This window comes from Anguilla rostrata, chromosome 19 (genome assembly GCF_018555375.3).
Source record: "Anguilla rostrata isolate EN2019 chromosome 19, ASM1855537v3, whole genome shotgun sequence".
Lineage (NCBI taxonomy): Eukaryota > Metazoa > Chordata > Actinopteri > Anguilliformes > Anguillidae > Anguilla > Anguilla rostrata.
Window position 1 is genome coordinate 12929271 of NC_057951.1, and position 23042 is coordinate 12952312.

Here is a 23042-nt window from a genome sequence, read left to right on the forward strand (position 1 = left end):
TTAACGAATCTAACGCAATCACATCACCGCCATCGGCCAGCTGCTCGCTCGCTCGCTCGGTCCATCGGCCGGCCGGCGTGCGGATCAGCGCTAAGGCGCTCGCGCGGTTCTCACGCGCTCCAGCTGCCCCGCCGCGGCGGTAAGCTACTTAAACCCCAGCCGCGGAACCAGCAGGGACCGGCGTGCCAATGCCAGCATGGTGCAGCGCTTAAAAGGCACTGAACCTGAACAGACACTGTGGCGTACCTCACTGATACCAACGCACCTACCCCGAGCCATTAATGATAGTGTTCAGTATGTAACAACGTCACACACAGCTGTTCCCCGTGTCGTAGCTTCTGTGTCCTACTCCTCAGTCCCTTCTCCTGAGGCTGCACACGTATGTGGGGGGAACACGCGTGTTACTGTAAGGTTCGCGCACTGGATGAGCTCTGCGCATAAGCCCATGGACTCCCAGATCATGGGGGTGGGGATGGGGGGGGGGGGGGGCTTAACAGCAGTTTTTATACTAATAAACAAAACACAATAGCTTGGAAGGGTGGGGGGGGAATTAATAAATGTGGGAGGAGAAATGAGAGAGAGAGGGAGAGGGAGAGGGAGAAGGAGAGAGACAGAGAGAGAGAGGGAGAAGGAAAGAGACAGAGAAAGTTTGTGTGCACTGGGAATGGCTGCAGTGTCTGGATCTCGAGCTCTGATGAATTTGATCAGGGAAGCGTAGCTCATCCACCTTTTGTTTTCCTTGTTTTTATTTCCGTCTCATTTTTAAATTTATGGGAACGCTGGGAGTAGCTCAGGATTACGGTGTGAATCCGGTTTGGGGTGAAACTCAGACTCTGTGACTAAGAATGACTGGCACATGTCTGGGCTGTTTGTGAACACCTTCCCTCCTCTCCACTGTTTGTCCCAGATTAATCAACCAGGGAGGACTGCACCTCCATTTTAACACGTGTTCTGGACCTCACCAGCGGAAGCTCACCAGACCCGATCGCGACGCCGTTCGTACCCGTCTGAATCAGCCTATGAATGCCAAGCGATGCTTCAAGCGAGGATCACAACCCCTACCGCTTTCTCATCATCCTTCCCCGCCAGATTCTGGGATCAAGAACGCACACTGTATTACCAAAATACAAAAACGCGTACATAATGAACCTCCACACCAGCTTGTTACTAAGGGGGGGAGCCAATAGCAGCTTCCTGAATCCGCCCGTATACGAGCCACGTCTCAGGTCAGGTCCCAGCTCATGCATATCGCATCACGCTGCGCCTCTTAATGAGAGCTGTATTTATAGACCAGGCTGTGGGCAAAGCAGGCTGGGCCTGGAGGGCTGCGGCCTAGTTGGCTCGCTGGTTCTCTCTCAGATCGTCAGCGCTCCCAGAGCTGTGGCTAATTTAGCCCCACAGTACTCAACATCAAGCGGACCAGCTGGTGGAGCCCTATTAATAAAAGAGTACAGTGTGCGCACACTGGCCCTCCAGAGCTGCGGCCAGACTTTGCTGCACTTCTGAGAAGACCGGAGGAATTCACTGGCTTAAGAACGTTCGATACCATAGACACAGAACTCCCACTGACGGCTAAGGCACGGATGATCGATGCTGGGCAGGAAGAGACCTCTATGGTGATCTATAATGGAAGCAGTTCTTTTGATAAGACAGGGTTTGATGAGGCTTCTCTCTGCGCGCACGTGTCTCTGCACAATCCCGAAACGGGACAGGGCGTTCTACCTGAGTATTAACGAGGCGGAATAATTCAGTTATTTCAACTCCACGTTCAGACATCTCTGCAGTAAATATCCTTTTCACCTGCAGGAAAGGCAGGCTGGACACACCTGAGTGACAGGGGACCAAACAGGAGAAGCATACCTGGCAAAACAAAACCTGTTCTGAATACCATAAAAATAAATAAACACATATTTGCAAAGACTATGGTCTGCGTGCATAGAGTCATATGTAGAAAGAAATGCTAGCCACTCATTATTGGCCAAAGTGCCATAAATGTGATTACATAGTTATAATGTTATTGCCGTGTTGAAATATTAATAATGGGCATAAGTTTGAAATACATCATGTTAGAACAGCTATTTGAACTGAGGGGCTCTAATGGCAGCATGTAAACATCCCTGGGATGCTCTTAGCGATGCTACACTTTCACCCCAATCACACCACCGCGCTGCATGGAGTGGGCACTCGGGCAGCGTGAAACTGCAGCACCCTGAAACGCAGTCTCAACATGTTCAATAACAACACGTCTCGTAACGGAGAGCGTTCTATAAAACAGCCACTAATTCATCCTGCTGATTTTAAGAGCGCGCCCTTCGCTCATATGAATGTTAACTCTGTCTCGTATTCGCCCAGAATAAATAATCAAAAACGTTCTGTGGGGGCGAGAGAAAGAGAGAGGGAGAAAGAGAAGGAGAGAGAGAGAGAGAGAGAGAGAGGAGAGAGAGAGGTAGAGGGAGAGAGAGAGAGAGAGAGAGGGAGAAAGAGAAGGAGAGACAGAGAGAAGGAGAGAGAGAGAGAGGGAGAGAGAGAGAGAGAGAGAAAGAGAGAGGGAGAAAGAGAAGGAGAGACAGAGGGAGGGAGGGAGGGAGGGAGAGAGAGAGAGAGTCTGCAGTCTTGTTTTTCATGACCACGCCATGAGACGGGGATCTAAACTGGCAAGGGCACCTTGGCGTTCACAGTAATAAATAAAGCAAAAATGTTTCAAAGTTCCCCTCAGCGCAATTCCCCTGTGAAGAACGCGCAGCACTTCCAGGTCTCATCATCGATGAAAACGCCTCACGGTTATTCATCTTAATTCTCATCATACATTATTATTACTCTCACCAAAATTCAATTTGGACTCAATAACTTATGGAACTGCGCTTAATTTATTCCAGATTATGCCAAGCGATCAAAGAATAATACAACCGTGTCCAAACGTCTTCTGAAATCATCACCACGAATCAATGGAGAAACCCCCCGTCCCCCATCCCCACCCACTACCCCGCGCAACCCCACAATGCACTGGGGCGTCCATGGAATCGAGCGGGTTAGGAGGCCTCCGTTCTGGTCCACGGTGCCATTTAAGCCCCTGGATTTCCACATTGGATACCGCAGCGGGGCGGGGAGGGAGCGCGGACCGTCTGCTTCTGCCCGGAGGCAGGAAGGCAGCGGAGGAATCAAACAACCGCTTTTTAAAATTCTGCCCAGGTACTCAGCTTCTCTCTTTCTTTATCCTTCTCTCTCTCCCCCTCTCCCTCCCTCCCTCCCTCTCTATCTATCTCTCCCTCATACCCCCATCTCTCCCTCTCTACTTCTGTCTCTCGCTTTCCCTCTCCCTCTCAATTTTTCAATTCAATTAAAAAATGCTTTATTGGCATGACAAGATACTCTTTCTTTCTCTCTCTCCCTCCCTCTCTGTCTGTCTCCCTCTCCATCTCTCTCCCTCTCTCTTTCCATACACAGGGCACTCACATCACTTAGGCACACCCACGCACAAGCGCATTTAAGCAAACATGTATTCATGCAAACAAGGACTCAGTACTTACGCAATCAGAGCTTCGCACACCACTCACACAATCACAGATGAGCCTCTTATTAAATCACACAAACGCGCACCGGCCCACCCCTCACCCCTCACCCCTAACCCTCACCCCTCACCCCTAACCCACTGCCACACCATTCCTTTCCTTCAGTCTTTTACTAATTAAGGATTATCAGAATTCTGTGTGGCATGGGGTGCACATTGTATGCAGATCACACCTTACATCAAGCTGCAGCTATACCTGCGTACCTGTGCAGTTAAATTGTAAGTAAGTCCGGCATTCTCTTACTCTCATACCTACGGTCCAGCAGGTATAATTACAACCCATTTCTCTTAAATTTCTCTAGGGAATCAATGCTACACGGCTGGCCAAAACTGACTATTAGCTAAAAAAAATCAGCTGGGTTAATCTTAGTTCCTTTATATTTTAGTTTTAGCACGAGGCCAGAACTGTCACTCCGCTTTACCGCTCATGGACCTTTTCAATTCAATTTTTAGAAAAATACATTTGAAGTGCCCGTTTTGCAAAGGACGTTGCCACAGAGCAGCTTTGCAGAGAGCGGGGGCCTTATTTGCAAGGTTTAATTAATTTAGCCCCTTTCTCTTCCACTTTCATTTATTTTATGAGTCAGTGGACATAGACAAGGAGCAGCGAAGATTGGGGTTAGTGAGTTCTTATTATAACACGTCAACCAAATAATTACTTATTTAAATTCCACTCGGTGCCTTCATTTACAATCGCAACCAATGGAAACAGTAACTCGGCAACAGCGCCATGCCACGCCCCTCCAGACGCTGCAGGGAAATACCAATCGGATTTACACGCAGTCGGGTGATTGACGGCTTCCTTCTCCTCGTGCTGATTCGCCACGCAGAGTCAATTCAGAGGAGCTCAACCTGCAATTAACACGCAGCCTCTGCAAACAGCATCACCTGCCATTTAGTACCAGCGGTGCAGATCCACCCGCCGCTCTGGCACAGACGGGTCAGCGCTGCGCACTGAGCACCATCACTGGCCTCATTACGTTAGCATCAGCGGGAGATCAGGGTCTCGCCCGCCACCTCCACAGCGCCTGGGAATTAAAGCCCGACCCGCGCAGCGCCCCAGTTTGCCTGTTTGGGCTTTTATTTTATTTTTTTTTAAAGGCAGGTGTAATCGTTTTCCGGTCCCCGCGGGAAGGGGGCAGTTCATTTCGCCCCTGCATGGGGTCGGGGCTCCAATCGGATCCGGCTCGGCGTGACCCCCCCCCCCCAAATAAACCCCCCCAAAAAAATAAAAAAAACCCCAGAGACAGGCGTCTTCCCGGCCCCGGGCCGAGTTCTCTGGGCTCTCTCTCTTCCTTTATCTCAGCTTCCCAGATCCTAGGAGCAGATTCTATTTTACCCCCCCTTTCTCCCCCTGAAATGAATGGTGCTATGAACTGCGGAGATAAGAGCTTCCCTTCGCCACGCGGCCGCCGGCGTGCCGGACTGTAATTGGCCTTTCATCTGCAGGGACCCGCACTTTCAGCGCTCAAAATGGAGGCTCCAGAAAGGGCCCGCCCAAAAAGCCCAGCGGTCACGGCAACAGCAACTATGCCAACGGGGAGGTTGGGGCGGGGGGAGTTGGAACTGATGGTGAGGTTTGGGGGGGAGGAGGGGGGGGGCGGTGCCTGTTGGAGTTGGAGTTGTTGATCCTTTTGAGAGCTTTGTGTGTCCTTTTCCTGTGCTCATTTTTATGCTGTTCTGCAGCTCTGTGTGAAAGCCTGCACATGCGTACACGCGCGGATGAGTACGAGCGCACACACGTGCAGCTCACATGCAAACTGAAGCGCACGCGCCCGGGCTGCAGCTGGAGCATGTGTGACTGTGCCTGGTGCGTGTCAGCCCAGCGTGACCCCCATCTCACCTGCGCTCATGCGGCTCATGCACATGCGTGCACTGACGTGCGTGTAATAACCGGAGCCCGTATGTTCAGCAGTCACTACCTGGAAGCCCACGGTGCCTCCCGTGTGCGTGTGTGCGTCAGGATGGATCTGCATAAACGCTAATGTTACAGTATGCTGCTGCTACAGCGTGAGTGTACCATATGTGTGTGTAGTATGTGTGTGCCAGTGAGTGTGTGTGTGTAGTATGTGTGGGTGTGTGTGTGTGAGACTTTGGGTGTGTGTACGCGTGTGTGTGTGTGTGTGTGTGTGTGTGTGCCAGTGAGTGTGTGTGTGTAGTATGCGTGTGTGTGTGTGTGTGCGTGTGTGCTGTACACATCTCAGTCTCACATATGCTGCCAGCAGGCCTGTGCGTGTGACCGATAGCAGCTTCAGCTCCTCAGACAGATCAGCCCTGGGCCCGTTACATCAGCAGGGACGAGCGGCTGCACAACACAGAGCCCAGCCGGGTAATGAGGGGAAGCTACGCCCCCCTCGCCCCCCCCATCCCTAATCTGTCTGCATTAGCTCCTGTCTTCACTCTACAGGGGCTAACAAGCCAAGATCAAAGACTGGGGGGGAGAGAGGAGGGGGTGGGGTGGACCCGTCACTCCCAAATCCTGAAAGGGATCCTATGGTCTCAGGAGGAGATTCTTGGGGAATTTTATTTATTTATTTATTTTGCTAGTTTGCTAGGACGTCCCCTGCATTAGCATTCCAACCCTTAAGTGATTTTCTCTCTTCTCTTCCCAGCGTGGAGGCGGAACAATGCGCAAGTCATTCTGGGAGAATGGGACGCAGGGGCACAGCCAGGGGAGGGAGTGGGGAGGACAGCACACTGAGGAGCGCAGTGAGGAACACGCCCGTGCCCCTGCAGCCCTGGAGAGGGGGCCGCTTCAAAAGCCTCAGAACGACAGAGCAGACAAAGGACAACACAGGAAACTTCTGATGATTTTTTTTTTTGGGGTGACTGGGAGTTTTGAGACTATCCTGCTGGTTTTGAATCGTGCTATTTTCAGAACGAGTGCTTTTAACGCAGCATCGCGGAGATGATGTGCATAATCAGGCGTCTGGAGGGAACCAGCAACAGCTTCTTTCCAAAATAAGAAAGAAATCATTTTAAAGACACAAAGCATTCCGTGTGTCGTTACCATAGAAACAGTAACAACTGAAGATTTGGGAGATAAATTTAGACGACCCTTAACACTACTGCCAAACTGTAAACAGGTTAAGATATTAAATTATCATAATGCACCTCCACCTCTCCTGTAAGCTGTCCCTGCCACCCCTCTCCTTCCCCATATCCACATTTCCTTTTAGACTTTCCTCCTTTTTGTGATATTCATCCTGGTGGGAGGGGGGTCAACAAACCTCATCCTAAAACCCAGGTGCACCCCCCCCCACCACCACCCCAACCCCTAACTATTAAAACAAGTTCAAATGTATCAAATGCAGTTTGTAATGAAAAATCTTCTTTAGAATGCATTTCGCTGGTCTGGGAATTGGGAATTGATTTGCTGAACGAAAATCTCATCTGGCCAAAAACACACATGCGTGCATTTAGTGTCTGAATGTGCCACTGGTTTTAACAGAACAAAGTTGCAGTTCGACTTTTCTTTTTAGAGGAAAACTTTGAAAGCAACGGAATAAATAAAAAAAACGGTTGGATGCAACTTCTTGGTCCCCTGATGGGACAGAGCAGACAAACAACCAGCCAGATCCAACACTGCACTCCATGACTCAAACGCTTCCTGGTGCTGCTTACAAGTTCAACTTAAAACTTTACTTTTTTTAAAGAAAACTTTTTTTATGTCCACCACTGTGCCTGTGTGCACCTCTCCAACATCGAAATCAAGAGACATCTTTTACCCTCTTTCTTTAAAAAGCCAAATTATTTACTGTTTTTTTTTTTTTTGACGGATGATATGTGGCGTTCCATGGGAACAGACATGGGTAATGGGAGGGGGTGGGACATGGGAACTGATACTGTGCTACTCTTCTCCAAGTGCATCTGCACCTCGGCAAAATCAACACCACCTGCCAGCAACTGGCACAGAGTCTCCTATCCACGTTTGGGGCCACGTGGTTTTATTATATTTAATTTTGATCACTTTTATCTATATTCATTTGTGTCTCCTTCTGCTCATTATTATTATTATTATTATTATTAGCCACTCCCCTCCAGGAGCCAGGGGTGGTTCTTTGCTACACAAGCAGATATGTATGATGTAATGTCACATGAGAATCAGCACAATGCAGGTAGCAAACATCATTCACCCTGCGACAAGCCCAGAAGCGTTCTGTCAGCAGAAGTCTTTCCACAAGGATGAGTTACGCCCCGTCAAGCAACAGGGGAGAGAGGAAAAAAACAAAAAACATCCCAGGATCAGGGGCTAGTTTCCACACAGAGGTCACGGCCAGAGGGGAAAAAGTGGAAAGCACCGATCAAAGATAACTTTAATGATTTAATAATAATTCATAATTCATATGAACAATAATAATTAAAGAGATCCCATGCAGCAGCCAGGCAGGGCTTGCTGCGCCTGCTTCAGACGGGTTTCCTAAAAGGAGAAAAGGAGGGAAAGCGGGGTGGCATCACCCCCCCCCCCATAATAAACTCCAGGCACAATCAGCGCCTGACCCCTCCAGTGATGGGATCTGTCTTTATTACTATGGAAATGAGTGTGAGGGAGATCATCTGCCCAGGCCGACACTGTGCCACAGCGTAATAAGAGCGCACAGAGAGGCAGAGAACGGAGAGAAACTTCCGGAACCTTCCCTCCCCCCACCACCCCACCCCTGCTAGACCCCCGTTCTGTCTGAAAAACATCCGGACCAACACCTCCATCAGCATTCATGAGGTTGGAAGGAGAGGGGGGGTTGTGGGGGGGGGGGGGGGGACTCAGGCAATCTCTACTGGCAGCGGGAGACCATATAAAACAGGAGGGGGCCCGGAGAGGAGAGCGCGATGATCCATCTCACCTGTAGAGATCTCTTATCAGGGAGCCTGATGGGAAATTGCAGAATCAGGTAAGGGTGTTAATCCCAGAGCAGGGGGAGGGGGGCTGGGCCTAGCAGGGAGCCGGAGAGCCCAAAGGCTGTCCTTCATCACGCCAACTACCCAAAAAACTTTAAAAGGACTCTGTTTGGACAAACAGCCATTTCAGTACTATTCAGGACAGACACACCGTGTCTACATGCACAGTCTAGACACACACTCCCACAGAGGAGGGGAAAACTGCAGCCTGAACAAAATAGATTTGAAACTTTTTTTTTCTTTTGGTTTGTTCGGGTTTTTGCAGTTTTTTTCCCCCACTTCATTTTTGAAGGAGAAAGGAGGAAAGCAACAGTGGAATCGACAATAATTCCAAGATGAAGTTCTACCATCAATCGGCAAACACCAGACACTGCACAATTCTGATGAAATAACTTTTCACGCGTTCAGACATAACATCAGGTACAAGAAGAGGATTGGAGAGGAAGGAGGGGGGATTGGGTTCAATACGGTCCACCAAATCATGTCTTACCATATAAAGACACAACTGCTTCAAACAGTTACAATATAATATCACATACAGTCTAATGTTACATAAGCAGAATGCATTTGCTGTGTAAACTGATGTAAGCGCAAACTGAGCTCTTGAAACACTGCAAAATGAAACAAAAAAAAAAAATAAACAGGTACATATTTCTACAATTAAAACCACTCACCATTTCACCTGTGAAAGTCAGGACATCAACGGTGTCTCCATGCCTACACTCCACCTGCTGACCTGCTGACACCTGTAAAAAAAAAAAAAAGAAAAAATACAAATCTCAGATCAGCAGCCTTAATTACAGAGTAGCGTACGGGGCATGGCATACAGAACGAGCCTTTGTATCTTCACACCTCAGCATTTGAGCACCAATAAAAGTAGGCTATCCTCTAACGTTATTAGGCCACTCTTGACCTATTATCCAGTTAAGCTAAATGTAGTCCAGCTGAAACTAACTTGCCTGCTACAGAGTTAAACAGCGAACTACCGGTGCCAGTCCACACTTCCGTATTCCCGATCCATCCTGCGCGTGCTAGAGAAGAAACGAAGACTAGAATAGCGGCAGTGACGGGCATTTTCTGGATCCGCGCCCACCCAAAGCACCAACGTCGTGTTAGTCAGCTGTGTTTGTGTCCAGCACAGTTGGTTTGTGTTGCCACAACAGGGCCCCGTGTTTATAAACGGTAAACCAACATTTACAAGCTGTGAATGTGTGTTTTCCCCACCGTTTGTCTCCATCCCACAGATGCCTTCACTTCATCTCAAATGGACATCAATGTCTGCAATGATCTTTTGTTTGGAAACTGTTACTGGCATGTCAGTTTTCTAAATTAATTATAGTTTTATTATAAATAAATAAATATATAAATGTATATGCTTCAAACCCTCATCTTCCTGAAAGCCAGAAGCAAAACCACAGCTTAGACAGAATTCAGCGAAGAACAAGATTGTTCATGACGAAAGAAATCTATTCATAAACACCTGCCTGACACACAATCAGGCGTGCACACACACACACACACACACACACACACACGGCAGCGAGGCAGTGGAAATCAGAAACGCTACGTGGCAGCTGAGGATCCCTCTCCCGTCTCTCTCTCCTCTCCCCGTCATCGATCACTGTCCCATTGGTGGGAGGAGTGAATACAGAGCAGTTAATTAAATGCGCTCTCGATGGGTACCAGCAGCCTGGGCTAACGGGCTAACAGCATACAGCTCCAGCCCCGCCACGGGCCTCCCTCACATAGTCCTGTTACCCGCCTGAACCAGAGGACAACAATAATAAAACAAGAGCTGCACGGCCTCACACTCACTAAACCCAATCACTCAACCCATCATCAACCACAGCAATGAGCTACACAGCCACGCACTCACTAAACCCAATCACTCAACCCATCATCAACCACAGCAAGCTACACAGCCACACACTCACTAAACCCGATCACTCAACCCATCAACCACAGCAAGCTACATAACCACACAATCACTAAACCCAATCACTCAACCCATCATCAACCACAGCAATGAGCTACATAGCCACACACTCACTAAACCCGATCACTCAACCCATCATCAACCACAGCAAGCTACATAACCACACACTCACTAAACCCGATCACTCAACCCATCATAAACCACAGCAAGCTACACAACCACACACTCACTAAACCCGATCACTCAACCCATCATCAACCACAGCAATGAGCTACACAGCCACACACTCACTAAACCCAATCACTCAACCCATCATAAACCACAGCAAGCTACATAACCGCACACTCACTAAACCCATCATCAACCACAGCAAGCTACTCAGCCACACACTCACTAAACCCATCATCAACCACAGCAAGCTACTCAGCCACACAATCACTAAACCCATCATCAACCACAGCAAGCTACTCAGCCACACAATCACTAAACCCATCATCGATCACAACAAGAAGCTCCCCTCCTCCCGTCGTGTGAGCTCAGAGAATCAAAGCACTACTGTATGTTTTCAATTTTATCATTATTTCTTTTGCGAGCCCTTCAATCCAACCGAATCCCAGTGCAAATACACTGACGGGTTCCCCAGCCGGGACTGAAATTGTTTAGTTAGCTGGAGGGTCTCTCTGGAGAATTACCCTGTCGCTGCCTCCCAGTCTCCCTCCGGCCGCTCTGCTCATCTCCTTTTTCACGGCTGAATTATGGTAAACCTGAACCATTAAATATCTTTACTGCCCCCCCCCCCCCCATCATCAAATCCGCGGGTTTTCCCTGAGTTACGAGCGCTTCTTACGCAACCCCCTCCTGCTCCTCCTCTCCCACTCCTACAAAAAACAATTTAAAAAAAACACACAGCCTGTTATATTTATGAAGAGTTCTTTTTCTTTTCTCAATAAAAACTCTTTGTGCTAAATCACACTCATCTGTGGCAGGGAGAGACACGTGTAAGCGTGCGATGTAAAACATCACGTTTACAATGGAAACATATGAGCAGAGGAAGGGGGTACATTAAAATGCTAATCATTTATGTGAAGAACTGAGCCCAGACGGCTCACGGAGTCACCTTGTAAACGACTGCCTTTCTTAAATCTCGTGTCATCATGTGGTTCATATCAGACGCACAGTGAGACATCACCACTCACTGAATTCTGTGGTGAAGGGGAATAAACCGTCCTCCATAAACTACTTATTCGGACATTTAAAAGCCTATTTTTATTTATTTATTTATTTTTTTTAAATGTAACCGTCACGCTCCATATTGTTTATATTATGAGTAAATCTGTTAGCATAGATGCTGTAATGCAGGATTGGCAACTGTTAGCATGGCTGCCTCCCATGGTAACCAGAGGCCTGTTGCAACACACATAGCAAGAGACCACCATAGATGAGGGATTCAGGGGTTCCCAAACTGTGGGTCACAAGCCCAAGTAGGGCTGTATGATTTGAGGATGGGGTCACTGATAAATTTAGAAAATTTTGGAAAAAAAAAAATCCATTATTTTTTTTTGTCTGTTTAAAAAAATGCAAATATAGGCTACTGCACGTCAAACATCAGAACAGCCCAACTTTACTAAAGCAATCAGGCATGAGGGGTCGTGGTACATTGCCCATAGTCACAAGGCTCACGGCTAAAGGGTGTTGCCAAGCACAAGGCGTGCGAGCGGGGTGCTGGGGTCCCCTAAATTTGTGAACATTCATTTGGGCTCACATCAGAAAAAAGGTTGGAATCCCCTGCCGCAGATGAAACACTATCAAAATGCAGAAAGCCGACAGGAAGGGGGCCTGTTTGGGACATTAAACATTACAAGGTATCAATGTATGTTATATAAACAGTTGGTCAGGCCATTATGAGAACAAACAGTGGTGGCTAACACCAAGGACAAAACATTGAATCAAAGCAGCTTGTTTTTAGCAACATAGTAATTGCTGTCCTCCTGGTATCACTTGTTGTTGGTTGCTTGTAGTTTTATGACTATTTTGATGAACAAGCAGTGATTTATATGCTGAGAATAAATGCCTCTGCCTCTACAAAAAAAAAACCTGTTGCATACTTTAATTGTATCGTTTGATTTAATATTGCTGATTGGTTTATATTATTTGCACAATATTTCAGAGCTGCTGCAGCAGCAACGAGCACACAGATATTAACAGCGAATTACGCCCTTCAGCAAATCCCGAGATACCGCTAAACACAAACACATTAGTTTAATAAGAGTAAAACGCATTACGCATGTTCACATTAAAAGCAATTTGTGCAATTCTCATGTAATATTCATTTGGTCTGTTGCATGCTTTTTTCCCACATCTGTTCAAATTCACGGTTAGAAGAAATTTTACGGCAACGCTAGGCTACTCGAATAGCACCGGTAGCGAGCGTCCACACAGCGGATGTCCAGTCTCTCTACAGCGAAGGTGAACAGGCTACTACCAACTTTGACTCCAATCTAGAAGCAAGTTAGAGAGACAACAGCATATCCTCCGAATAAAACTTTTAAAATTACATTTAGTTTGAGGGAAAATGTGTTGTATCCTCAGCGAGTATAGGCATTTCCCGAACAAATTATGGAGCTGACGTTATCCTAGTTGTCACAGCTGTTCTCGCTCATAACAAGGCGGAAATATTCAGGTGAACTCACGTAGCTTAACGTATAAATCCGAAGATATGTGGGCCTCATTCTCAAAACTTTTCTCAAATTCTTCTTACTTTAGTTCTTAATAAAAGTTCATACGAAAACCCGACGTGGGATTCATGAAACCGACCTTCGAGTTTGTGATTATCCCAGGTGTGTCAGAATGGCGCGTGTTAGTAATTAGAATGCGCGTGCCTGTTCATGTTGATCTGCATGAGGAAACACCATAGTGATTCCATATAAGGCACACCGTCTTCAGGGTCGTATGCAAACATATGCCAGGCCACCCTCGGCAAACATAGGCTACCTGCGTGGTCCCTAAAGACGTTCTGTCCCCCCAAAGCCCCATTAGCCAAGTAATTCGAAAGCAACAGACAAAAACTACGCGAGAAAAATATCATTGTGAACTGAAATAAAAATAAAAACGAGAGATTTTGGAAAAAACTCAACTAAAACTTGCAAACTTCTCTTAAAACTAACTAAAACTGAACAGATTTTTAAAATGTATTTAACCTTTATTTAACCAGGAAAAATACATTTTTTTTGCTGATTGTTCCAACTATAAGGTGCAAAATATCTGAAACCCAACATTCCAACTTTGACATCCTTGTCCTAAGGGCTTCTGGAATGGACATATGCTTGGGCCAGTCACTCGATGGTCAGCTTATTCAGAAAGATGGCAGTTATTTATGTCACGCACACTCGTGTCCAAAAGAGAAAAGGCTCCTCTGGCAGTGAACAATAAATGGCTTGTGGTGTTATTTTACATTCTCTTGTGGTGTTATTTTATCTATTCTCAGGGCAATGCAAGCCCCCCGTAAATCGTGAAGGAAATTAACGATCTTGTGCATCTCAGATGATATTTCTGGCTGCACCTTAGGTATTTTTAACTGCACAACACATATCAAAACATGTACTGTATGATCCTCGTCTCCATGCCCCCCTCCCCATTATTTAATTACCGTTACAGTTCTATTTAAGGCAGTCATTTGTCAGAGCTGCCAAGGTGTTGAACCTTTAAATTGTCTGCTTTGTGAGCAGTTTTTTGCATTTAAATGGGTCCAATCTGTAGGTGCGTGGGACTCACTGCAGGAGCTACATCACTCACTCCATTTTCTATTGTGCCAGCCTGGGCTGCAATCATATTGTGTCGAATGTAATTTAAATAACGGCTGGGATTCAAACAGATAAAGGCTACCCTGTTCAGATTGTCAGATTTAACTTCAATCATCCATCTACAGAATATAAAATAAAAAAACCGGCACACCGTAGCAGAGCAAACCAATCTAGCGGGCGCAGCAGTTTCCCCGTCCGTCTGAGGTAAAGTTTAACGGCGCGTTGAGGGTGATTCCATGTGACGGCACGACGGGGCCAACTGGAACCGGAGCCGGCGAAAAAGTGAATGAATATTAAACGTAAGCGATCCGTAAACGGGCAGATGGACTGCGCCACGGGAGACGGCAGTTCAGATTTGCGGAGGGGGGAGGGAGTGGTAGGATTTCCTCCCCAGTTTCAAACCAGGCGTAGGAGCCGTTCCTCCCCTAAAGACAAAACAGTTTAAAAGAGTTTGAGAAAGGTGCTGATGTTGTGTCCAGAATGAATAACTGCTCATTTAAACTGTCGGGCTGTAAATTTTGTGTAGCTGCCTCTGCTGAATCCCGGCCATTTGCTTGCCAACTGAAATCATCCCTGAGGAATCCGCTCCATGGAGAGCCCTATGCATTAGGGCCAAGACAAGAGGAGTTCACCAGAGCAGCCAAGTTCACTACAGGGTTTATAATGGTCACCTTGACGTTGCCGGGTTCAAACGTGACCTTGCGAATCTCTCACCCCGTCGCCCTCGGAGACGGCTCCACGGGCAGAGGACCCCTCGTGAGGCGCAGAAGGAACCAGCTGCCCCTCTCAGGGGCCCTTAACGTAAACGTAATTTTTAACTGGGATGGGTGGGGGGGGGGACTCGATCTCAATCAGGGACTGTGTCTATTGAGCAGTGAATTCTGGATACAGCCCATTCAGAGATGCAGAGATGGAACGGGTGCAGGGTGGGGGGGGTGGTGGGGGGAACGAGTGCAGGTCACAAGCACTGAGGCCCAGATTAAATCAGTGGCACAGGAAGTCACTCCCAGCCCGGAGGAAGCAGGGCTGGGGGGGGTTTGGGAATGGAGCAGATGGGGAAAACAAAGGTCAGAAGCTGCGACGCTGCAGGGGGCAGGAAGATCCCCGGCTGCATGTTACTCTGACGCAAGAGCGCCCTGTTCAAACCGCACTGCCAGATTCAGCACGCAGGGCTTTACTTCTGTGGTATCGAGGCAGCTGCAAAATACTTTTTCCTTTTTTTGCAACATAGTTTCATGTTATTTTCTGGGCCTTTTGGCACCAACTAAAGCAGAATGTGACTCATTCATCCGATATTCGATAATCAGTATGAACCACGGATATGGGCAAACCTACAGCATGTTTGCTGTGCAGCACATGGCAGGGGTAGGGGGTTAGGGGGTGGTTTCTCCAGGAGGACCAGGGTTGGGAAGACTGCTGTCGATTGCTTTTGCACACAAATCATTCACCGTTAAAGGAATAAAAGAATGATAAAAGAGCAGCACGGAGAGTGAAGCAGGAAGTACTCCAGCGGCCGTCAGCAGCGCCCCACAGGACATGCAGAGACCTGCCGCCGTCCGTCACACTCTTCATCCCCCCCTCCCAGGGGCCCAGGCCTCATCAGCACACGTTACCCAGGAGCCCCTGCAGTACAGCCCATAATAATGCACGAGAAAGAGCAGAGAAAAACCTCACCTTTCAAAAACGCTTACTTCAACAGAGCATGACAACTCCCGCAACCCTGTCAGAAAGAGAGGTGCCGAGCTCCGTCGCAGTAAGCACTTCTGAAGCGCTGGGGTAGGAGTCCCCCCCCCCCCCTTTCCCCGTCCCGTTTCTGCCTTGCCGTTCTAAGGCACCCTTTTCGGCTCTCTCTGTTCCGTCAGTAATAATTTACAAGGCTCAGTACAAACCGCACAAACTCCATTTCAGTTTTACTCGACGCAGGCGTTTATATTACACTTCTGCTCTCCGCAGTCTATCGATTTAAAGCAGAATGTTATTTGTCTTTATTCCGCTGCGAGTAACTCCAAGCTGCTTCATTCCTTGTGTGAATGCTGCTCTATTAATAATAGTAATAATAATAATAATAATTAGTTGTAAAAGTAGCAGTGGTAGTAGGATTATTATTCCACAAAAGTATAACCTAAAATGTCATTACAATGTACAGTGTTCCCTGTAAATGCCAGTTATGAGAAATTGTGCATTGTTTTTGGATTTCTTCCTCGGTTGATTGACAGCTTGGCCGCCATTGATTGGCCGCCAGTGATTGGTCCTCCTGTTACACCGAGGACAAGACCAATCACAACCATCTGTGGTGAGAATGGTTCGTGCTGGGCCACCATCTGAACACCTGAACACGTCCCCATCTCTCTAATGTCGCTCACCTGAGGACAGCATTCCACCATCACCCGTCACACCTTTCTGAAGCTTATTAAAGATACACCCCTTAAAAATGCAATAATAATGATAATGCAATAATAATAAAAACACAGCATTGACAATGTATCATGCATATCTTTAATATAGCAGTTTCTCATATTCACAACAAATATATTTACCCCTTTCTCCTTTCATATAATACAGTCTTAAATAGTTTCATTTTTTATTTATACACAGAAATAGTTTCTCAGAATTTCCTCTATCAAAACATTTTTTAAACTTGACTTTTTCGCTTTTTTTTTTTTCTTACATCATTTTAATCTCCATGCCTTCTAGCAAACGGACAATATTTCCCAATGTACAAAATTTACAAGTGAACGGACTCTCCCCCAAAACATGGGTGAACGAAAGACGGCGTAGGACGGAGAGGAATTTACAGAGTTTGGAATGCAGGTGGAGACGAACGGGGAGAAGAACGCAAATGGAACGGAATGAAAAGTCAGGAGGGTTAAAACAGTCAAAGGAGAGCGTCCAGAAAAAAATAAAAAGAAAATACATTAAAAATAAAGGGCAAACCATACAAGGCGAAAGTGAGGTCAAGTTAGTCCATCATTTTCAATGGATCATGCTTTCGAAGATAAACCTCTGTAACAACATTCTTCTCATCAAAAAATAAACCTATTTATATAAATACAGCAGTATTATTATTAAACACCAGCTTAATTCCCCATCTGCAATATCTCAGGCCTTTTTTTTTTCTGAACCGTTACCAGCAGTAAAGTGAAATGTTTTGGGGAGAGGCAGGGCGAAGCGGAATCGCAGCGCCAGATGGCAATAACAAACGGCCATTTCCAGCCTGCGCTCGCATCCGAAACCAAACGTTTACGCTCGCGACCGGCGGCGGGAGAGCGCTCAGAGTCGAACGACTCCATAAATCGTCGGTTGGAGAACCGGGACCGCGTTCAAACAGAGGGCGACGGTGAAGAGTGAAAACGTGTCGGCTGAACGGAGGCGGCAGTTACGGCAGTTAGCGAGGCTCCACGCCTAATCTCCGCACGCGATCGGGCCAGGCCTCGGGGCTGCCGCTAATAGCAATGCGCTAATCCCCAGCCCTTCATTCACAGCCTCCTAATGGATCCTTTTATTCATAAAGCCGTATCGGCCGCGGCAGACGCTGAAGGACTGAAGTACTGTGCGATCGCACTCAGTTTCAATCACGACTACATTACTAACAGAAGAGTGTTTTTTAAGTAATTGTTGACTGGCACGGCCAGGCGATTGGCATCTGAATAATTACTACGTTGGAGTGCTTTTAGAAAGGGTGAAGAGAAATAATGACAACAGTGTTCGACCGTTAAAAGATCTGGGGGACGGGGTACATCCAAGCAGTGGTTGGAAAGTGAAGGTTCATTGTCACCCAAAATGGACGGACCAATCACCTTATAATTGGTCGAGTCAAACAAGTGACAGCCAGCACAGGCTTAACCCCACCCATTTTAGGATTCATAAAGCCTCACAATTCCCCCATTTAAGCGATCCACTCGCCTGCTCATTAGGTTGTTCAAGGATAAGCATTTCCACCTCAATCACCCCATCCCCGCCAATAAAAAAACTATTACATTTAACGGGCAGATTGGTTTCCTTGGTTATTTTCCCCGATTCCCATTACACATTCATAAGCTCATTTGTTTAAAGATTTATCAGGTGAAACTCGGGCGTTCGAACGGAAAGGAAACGGAACAACAACGGCAGGAAGTGGCGGGAAGTGGCTCCACGCTGACAGGCGGCAGGAGGCAGACGCATAACGCGGCCTCCATTTTACAGCACCGCAGATTTCAGACGCAGATGAAGAGCCTGGGATTGGTCTCCGAGGACCTCCGGTGCAAAGAATGAATTTTATTCAAAAAAAACTGAGCACTAAAACTTTCATCAAAAACCTCAAAGTAACCTCTTTAAGCTGCTGTACTGGGGGGAAGGAAGGCGTCCCCAAACGAGCTGAGTATAACGTGCTCGGCCAAAACAAGCAATTTCCCTGCGTGGATCGTACATGTTGGCATCAGGGACACGGACTAAATTTTATTAATTATTAATCTTCCAGTTCAATTAAAAGTTTTTGGTATTTTGGCTGCCTTTGGCTCCCATTCTTCCAATTCTGTTGCAATTAATTTTAATTTATATTGGCCAGCGTGCACTGCTGAAGAGTGGCTGAGCAGAACATTTCTCAAAGATTTAATTTGAAAAGGGATTTTGAATTTTTTTGGAATAAATTCCAACCATTGTACCATCTCCCAAAATGACTGAATAATGTACTTTTGGGACAAAGCCGTCAATGGCATGACATTATTTAAAATGGAAAATAATGACAGTTGTCTTTTGTATGTTCATTTTAAAAAGGAGGTTGGGCGCGTAGACACAGCACCAAGCAATTATGTAATCCGTTTGGATCAAAAGGTACTGTAGTTCCCTGCCAGTGGCTGTACTGCAAATGTATGTGAAAACACATTTCTATGTTCTCCTTAAGACTTAGAACCTCCCTGCACATTTTAAAACTTATAAACATACCCTTTCAAATTTAAATACGCCATGTTGCTCTTTATGCATGCCTTGTTGTTTGCCCATTACAATGTCAAACAATTTCTGATAAAGACCCCAAATTACACACCAAGGGCTCACAACTGTCCACCGAAGAATAATTTTCTTATACACTGTGCTCATGCAATCTAGTATTTTCTTTAAATCACACAATGTTAAAAATGTGAAAAGTAAATTCAAATAATCAAAAAAGAAAATTTTAATTATAGGATGTCCTCTCAAAAGTGATAAAACTCTTCATATGAAGACAACATTGGTGGGCGGACACGAATGCGTTCCAACAAGCAGAACGGGCAGAAAAATCTTGGACGGAGCAGATAGAGTCCAATGCTGATACTGAGGGAGGGAAATAATAAATGAAAAATTTTAATTAATTGTACCCAAGAGACTTCCACCAGCCAGCTACCCCCCCCCCTTCCCACCATACCCCCCAGTACAGAAACAGAACACAGCACAGTACAGAACAGAACACGTGTCATTACACGTCTGCAGACACTGAATCAATGTCCTGCCCTCCAACTGCCCTCCTCCGTTTCTGTCGATTCATCCTTTGTCCCTCCCCCCGGCCCAGCTGAGGGACACTGGGGTAATGCACTCATTATAGGCCAGACCACACTCAGGGGCCAGAGCCATACATTAGGCCTGGTTTCACCACTCAGACAGCCAGGGTCCTCGGGCTTTTAAAAACGTTCGTCTCTCCACGTGTCCAGGGAGGACCACCGAGAGACCAGTACGCACTGCGCCGCGTCAAGGTCACACAAGGTCACAGGAGCGGAATCAATCCCAGCATGCACCTCACAAGCCTCAAGTGCCAATACCGAAATCTAAATTAATAACAACGATATGATCTACTGCCCTCTGAAAGCTATAGTTCAACGCCACGTAACACGTCTTCTTGAACAAAGGGGGGGGGGGGGGAATACTAGTTTATTGGCTCATGGAAAAATAAAGGTTTATGCAGCTTTAACAGAGTTTTTGTTGTCAATCAAAACGTCTGCTCCAGCCTCAGGACATGAGGCCTGGTAGGCAGTCTTAGCCACTGTGGAGGTAACAAAACTCCAAGTTCCTCTTCGAAAAGCATCTCGGCACGTCTAGAGGGCCAACACTGCCCCCTACTGGCTACAGGGGGAAAACCGTACGGAGGCCGGACAGAAAGCTTAGCAAAACAAATGGAGAATTATTTTTGTGATAATAAAAGGGGGGGGTACAGGACAGCAGTGGAGTGGCTCAGGGGCCTGAGGCGGGACCTGCTGCTCTTAGCGAGCAGAGCTTCACGTGCGGGAGAAAGCTGAAGGTAACCGATACGTCCGGAAGTTTCTCCAGTGTATTCTAGACAATATTAGGTACATAAAACAGGAAATGGTGACCAATAGTACAGGTATGAGTCATAACGCATATTTTATGCACTTATATACACGTATTTTAGGTAAAATACTCCTTCGGGTTGAGGGCATTCAGAGGGGTCAGAATGCGCCCCAAAGACAGCTGATATATCTAATCTGATATGCCCTCATATTACTGACATATCTACACATTCAACGCCCTACACGCTGTCCCAGGTTTACTATGGAGGAGTTACATGATGAACTGAACCCTCTTGAGCGAGCTTCTGTTCATGTCAACCACACCAGACAAGTTTACCACAGTCTGGACTATAAGCTCACCTGCTAACACAAATTAAACGCAACCGTTTTGTTTTTTCTTTTTTGTTTTTTTTGTTTTTAAAGATGGCGAGTACCTCTTACGCTTGGACCCATGCCAAGAAAGTGCAAGTCCACGTGCCTGAATGACTACACCAGCAGTTACAAAAAAACTACAAAATAAAGATTTCTCAAACAAAATCAATAAAATTAAGCATACATAAATAAACTAAACCTGCAGGCCTGCCTGTCCATGGAAAAAAGAGAAAAGAAAAAAACCTTTAAAAAATATAATACCTACGTCCGTTAAAATAAAGCAGAGGAATAAGAAGTAAGAGATGCTCAAGTCAAATAGAGGGGTTTGTTTACAGAGATCCCCTGAAACCTTCTTTCCTGACTTGGCTCGGTACAAAAGAGAATTTCTAACAAGTAGACTGTGGTCACCTAGTTTTTCCAATTTCACACAAGAACTTTTCGTGAATTCAGAACCACAAGGCAAAAACCAAAAAGTATGACATTCTCTTCCTTCACCCAGAGATAAGGAAGCATTTTTCTTTTCAGTCCAGACACACAAAAAGCGTTTTTTTAAATATCGCAAGGAAAAAAAAAACGACAGTGATATCAGAATGAAACACTGTGTGACGAGTGACAGCAGTTGTAGGCGAACGCACAGTGAGAGAAACTTTAAATGTGCTTTAAATTAAGGACCCGGGCACTTTATGGCACAATGAATGACCCAAGCACACACCTCACAGTAGCTTACAAATTTAACCCGGCAGTTCCGAGCGGCGTCGCTCCGGCGCGGAACACTCCAGGGTCACCACGGTAACCGTGGCCGAAACGCTCCGCTTCACGGGGCCGACGGCCCGCAGCCTCAAACGCTCGCGGCTCGGGACGGGCCCCGCCAGGAAGACCCCGCCCAGCAGACCCGTCTCCTCCACCCGCCTCCTTCCCATTAGCGGTTACATCAGCTGAAGTATCGTCTGCTTTGAGAAACATTAGGGTGTTGGGGGGGGGGGGAGGAGGGGGTGGTTTGGAATGAGCAGTAGATCACAGATCTTTGTTTCCAGGCAGACCGCAGCGGACAAAAGCGTGGGGGCACTCCTCCTCCCCCCCCCCAAAGTCTTTCCCTCACCTCCTCCGTGTGGAGGGAGAGGTCTTTCTGGGACAGAATGGACGGAGAATTCTTGGGGATGTTTCAACTTCCTGTTAAAAATAAATAAATAAAATGGGTCTGTACACACACACAATCGGGGTAATAGCTTCGTGAGGCAAGCAGTCCAATGAAACGCGGGTATGGTGGAGATACTCCTGGAGGAATGACCTCTGACCCGTACCGAGGTGCAGCCAATCCGCACGCGGTGGAATGCAATTTGGAATCTTCGTGTCAACGCGTGATAAAGAAATAAAGTCGATAACGAGCGATCTCTCCTCATTTAAAAAAAAAAAAAAGTTTACCCCACCTCATACCCAAAAAAAAAAAAAAAGTATCATTCAAGTCATCTTCCAAAAGGTTTGACCTGACCTTTGCGCCCATCGCTTTGCTCCTCAGGGATTGGCTCCGACACCAGCTCACTGAGCGGTGCCAGCCAATGAGCAACCGGGGCTGGGTGCTCCTTTCTCAGCCCTCCAGTTCCATTGGTCAAAGTGGCATCCAGCACTCGGGCTGGCTTCGCACGGCGCCCCCTGGTGTCGGGAGGGGATGAGGCGTCTCTTCGGCTGAGCCCCTCCCTCCTCCTCCTCTTCTTCTTCCTCATCCTGTCTTCCTCTCCCCCTCTCCAGCGCTGCGGAGGGGCTCAATTCACAGCCTCCTACGGGGTCTCCCAACGGATTTCTTTTGATTTCACTTGGCTGTTGTTTTTCACTCAAGTTTATTTTTGCTCTGAGTGCCCGTTTGTGATTGTGATCGTGGCGTCTCTCCTCAAGAGATTGTTATTCTGCCGTTCCAGCACAGAGCCGGCGCTCTTAGGATTGAGAGGAGGAAAACAGCACGTTTCTTTTGGAAAGCATTTTTTCTGTAATGGATGAACCCACTGTAGGAACACAAGACGTTTTTTTTTCTTTTTCAAAAAGTGACAAGGGATGGTAACTGGTACAATCGGTTTTTGCTACTTAAATGCCGAGAACTCCCCTGTTAGGACAAAGAGAAAAAAAAGCACAAAAAGGGATAAATATCGAGTGAAAATGTAATGCATTCATAAGGCGTTCACAGAAATGTCTTCCTTTAGCGGCTGCAGGCCAATTAAAATGGA

At 46.8% G+C, this 23042-nt stretch overlaps 1 protein-coding gene across 4 annotated transcripts in view; it reads right to left on the reverse strand.

The window, feature by feature from the left end:
• Positions 1–23042, reverse strand: part of braf (B-Raf proto-oncogene, serine/threonine kinase) — a 71361-nt gene that overhangs the window by 34753 nt on the left and 13566 nt on the right. For 2 of the 4 annotated variants that reach the window (XM_064319185.1, XM_064319181.1), the window contains one exon: positions 9139–9210. In XM_064319185.1, coding sequence (XP_064175255.1) covers positions 9182–9210 — 29 coding nt within the window. In that variant the 3' untranslated portion in view covers positions 9139–9181. Of the gene's footprint in view, positions 1–9138; positions 9211–16673; positions 22922–23042 lie in introns of those variants that run through there. The other 2 variants (XM_064319186.1, XM_064319182.1) reach the window with 1 other exon arrangement.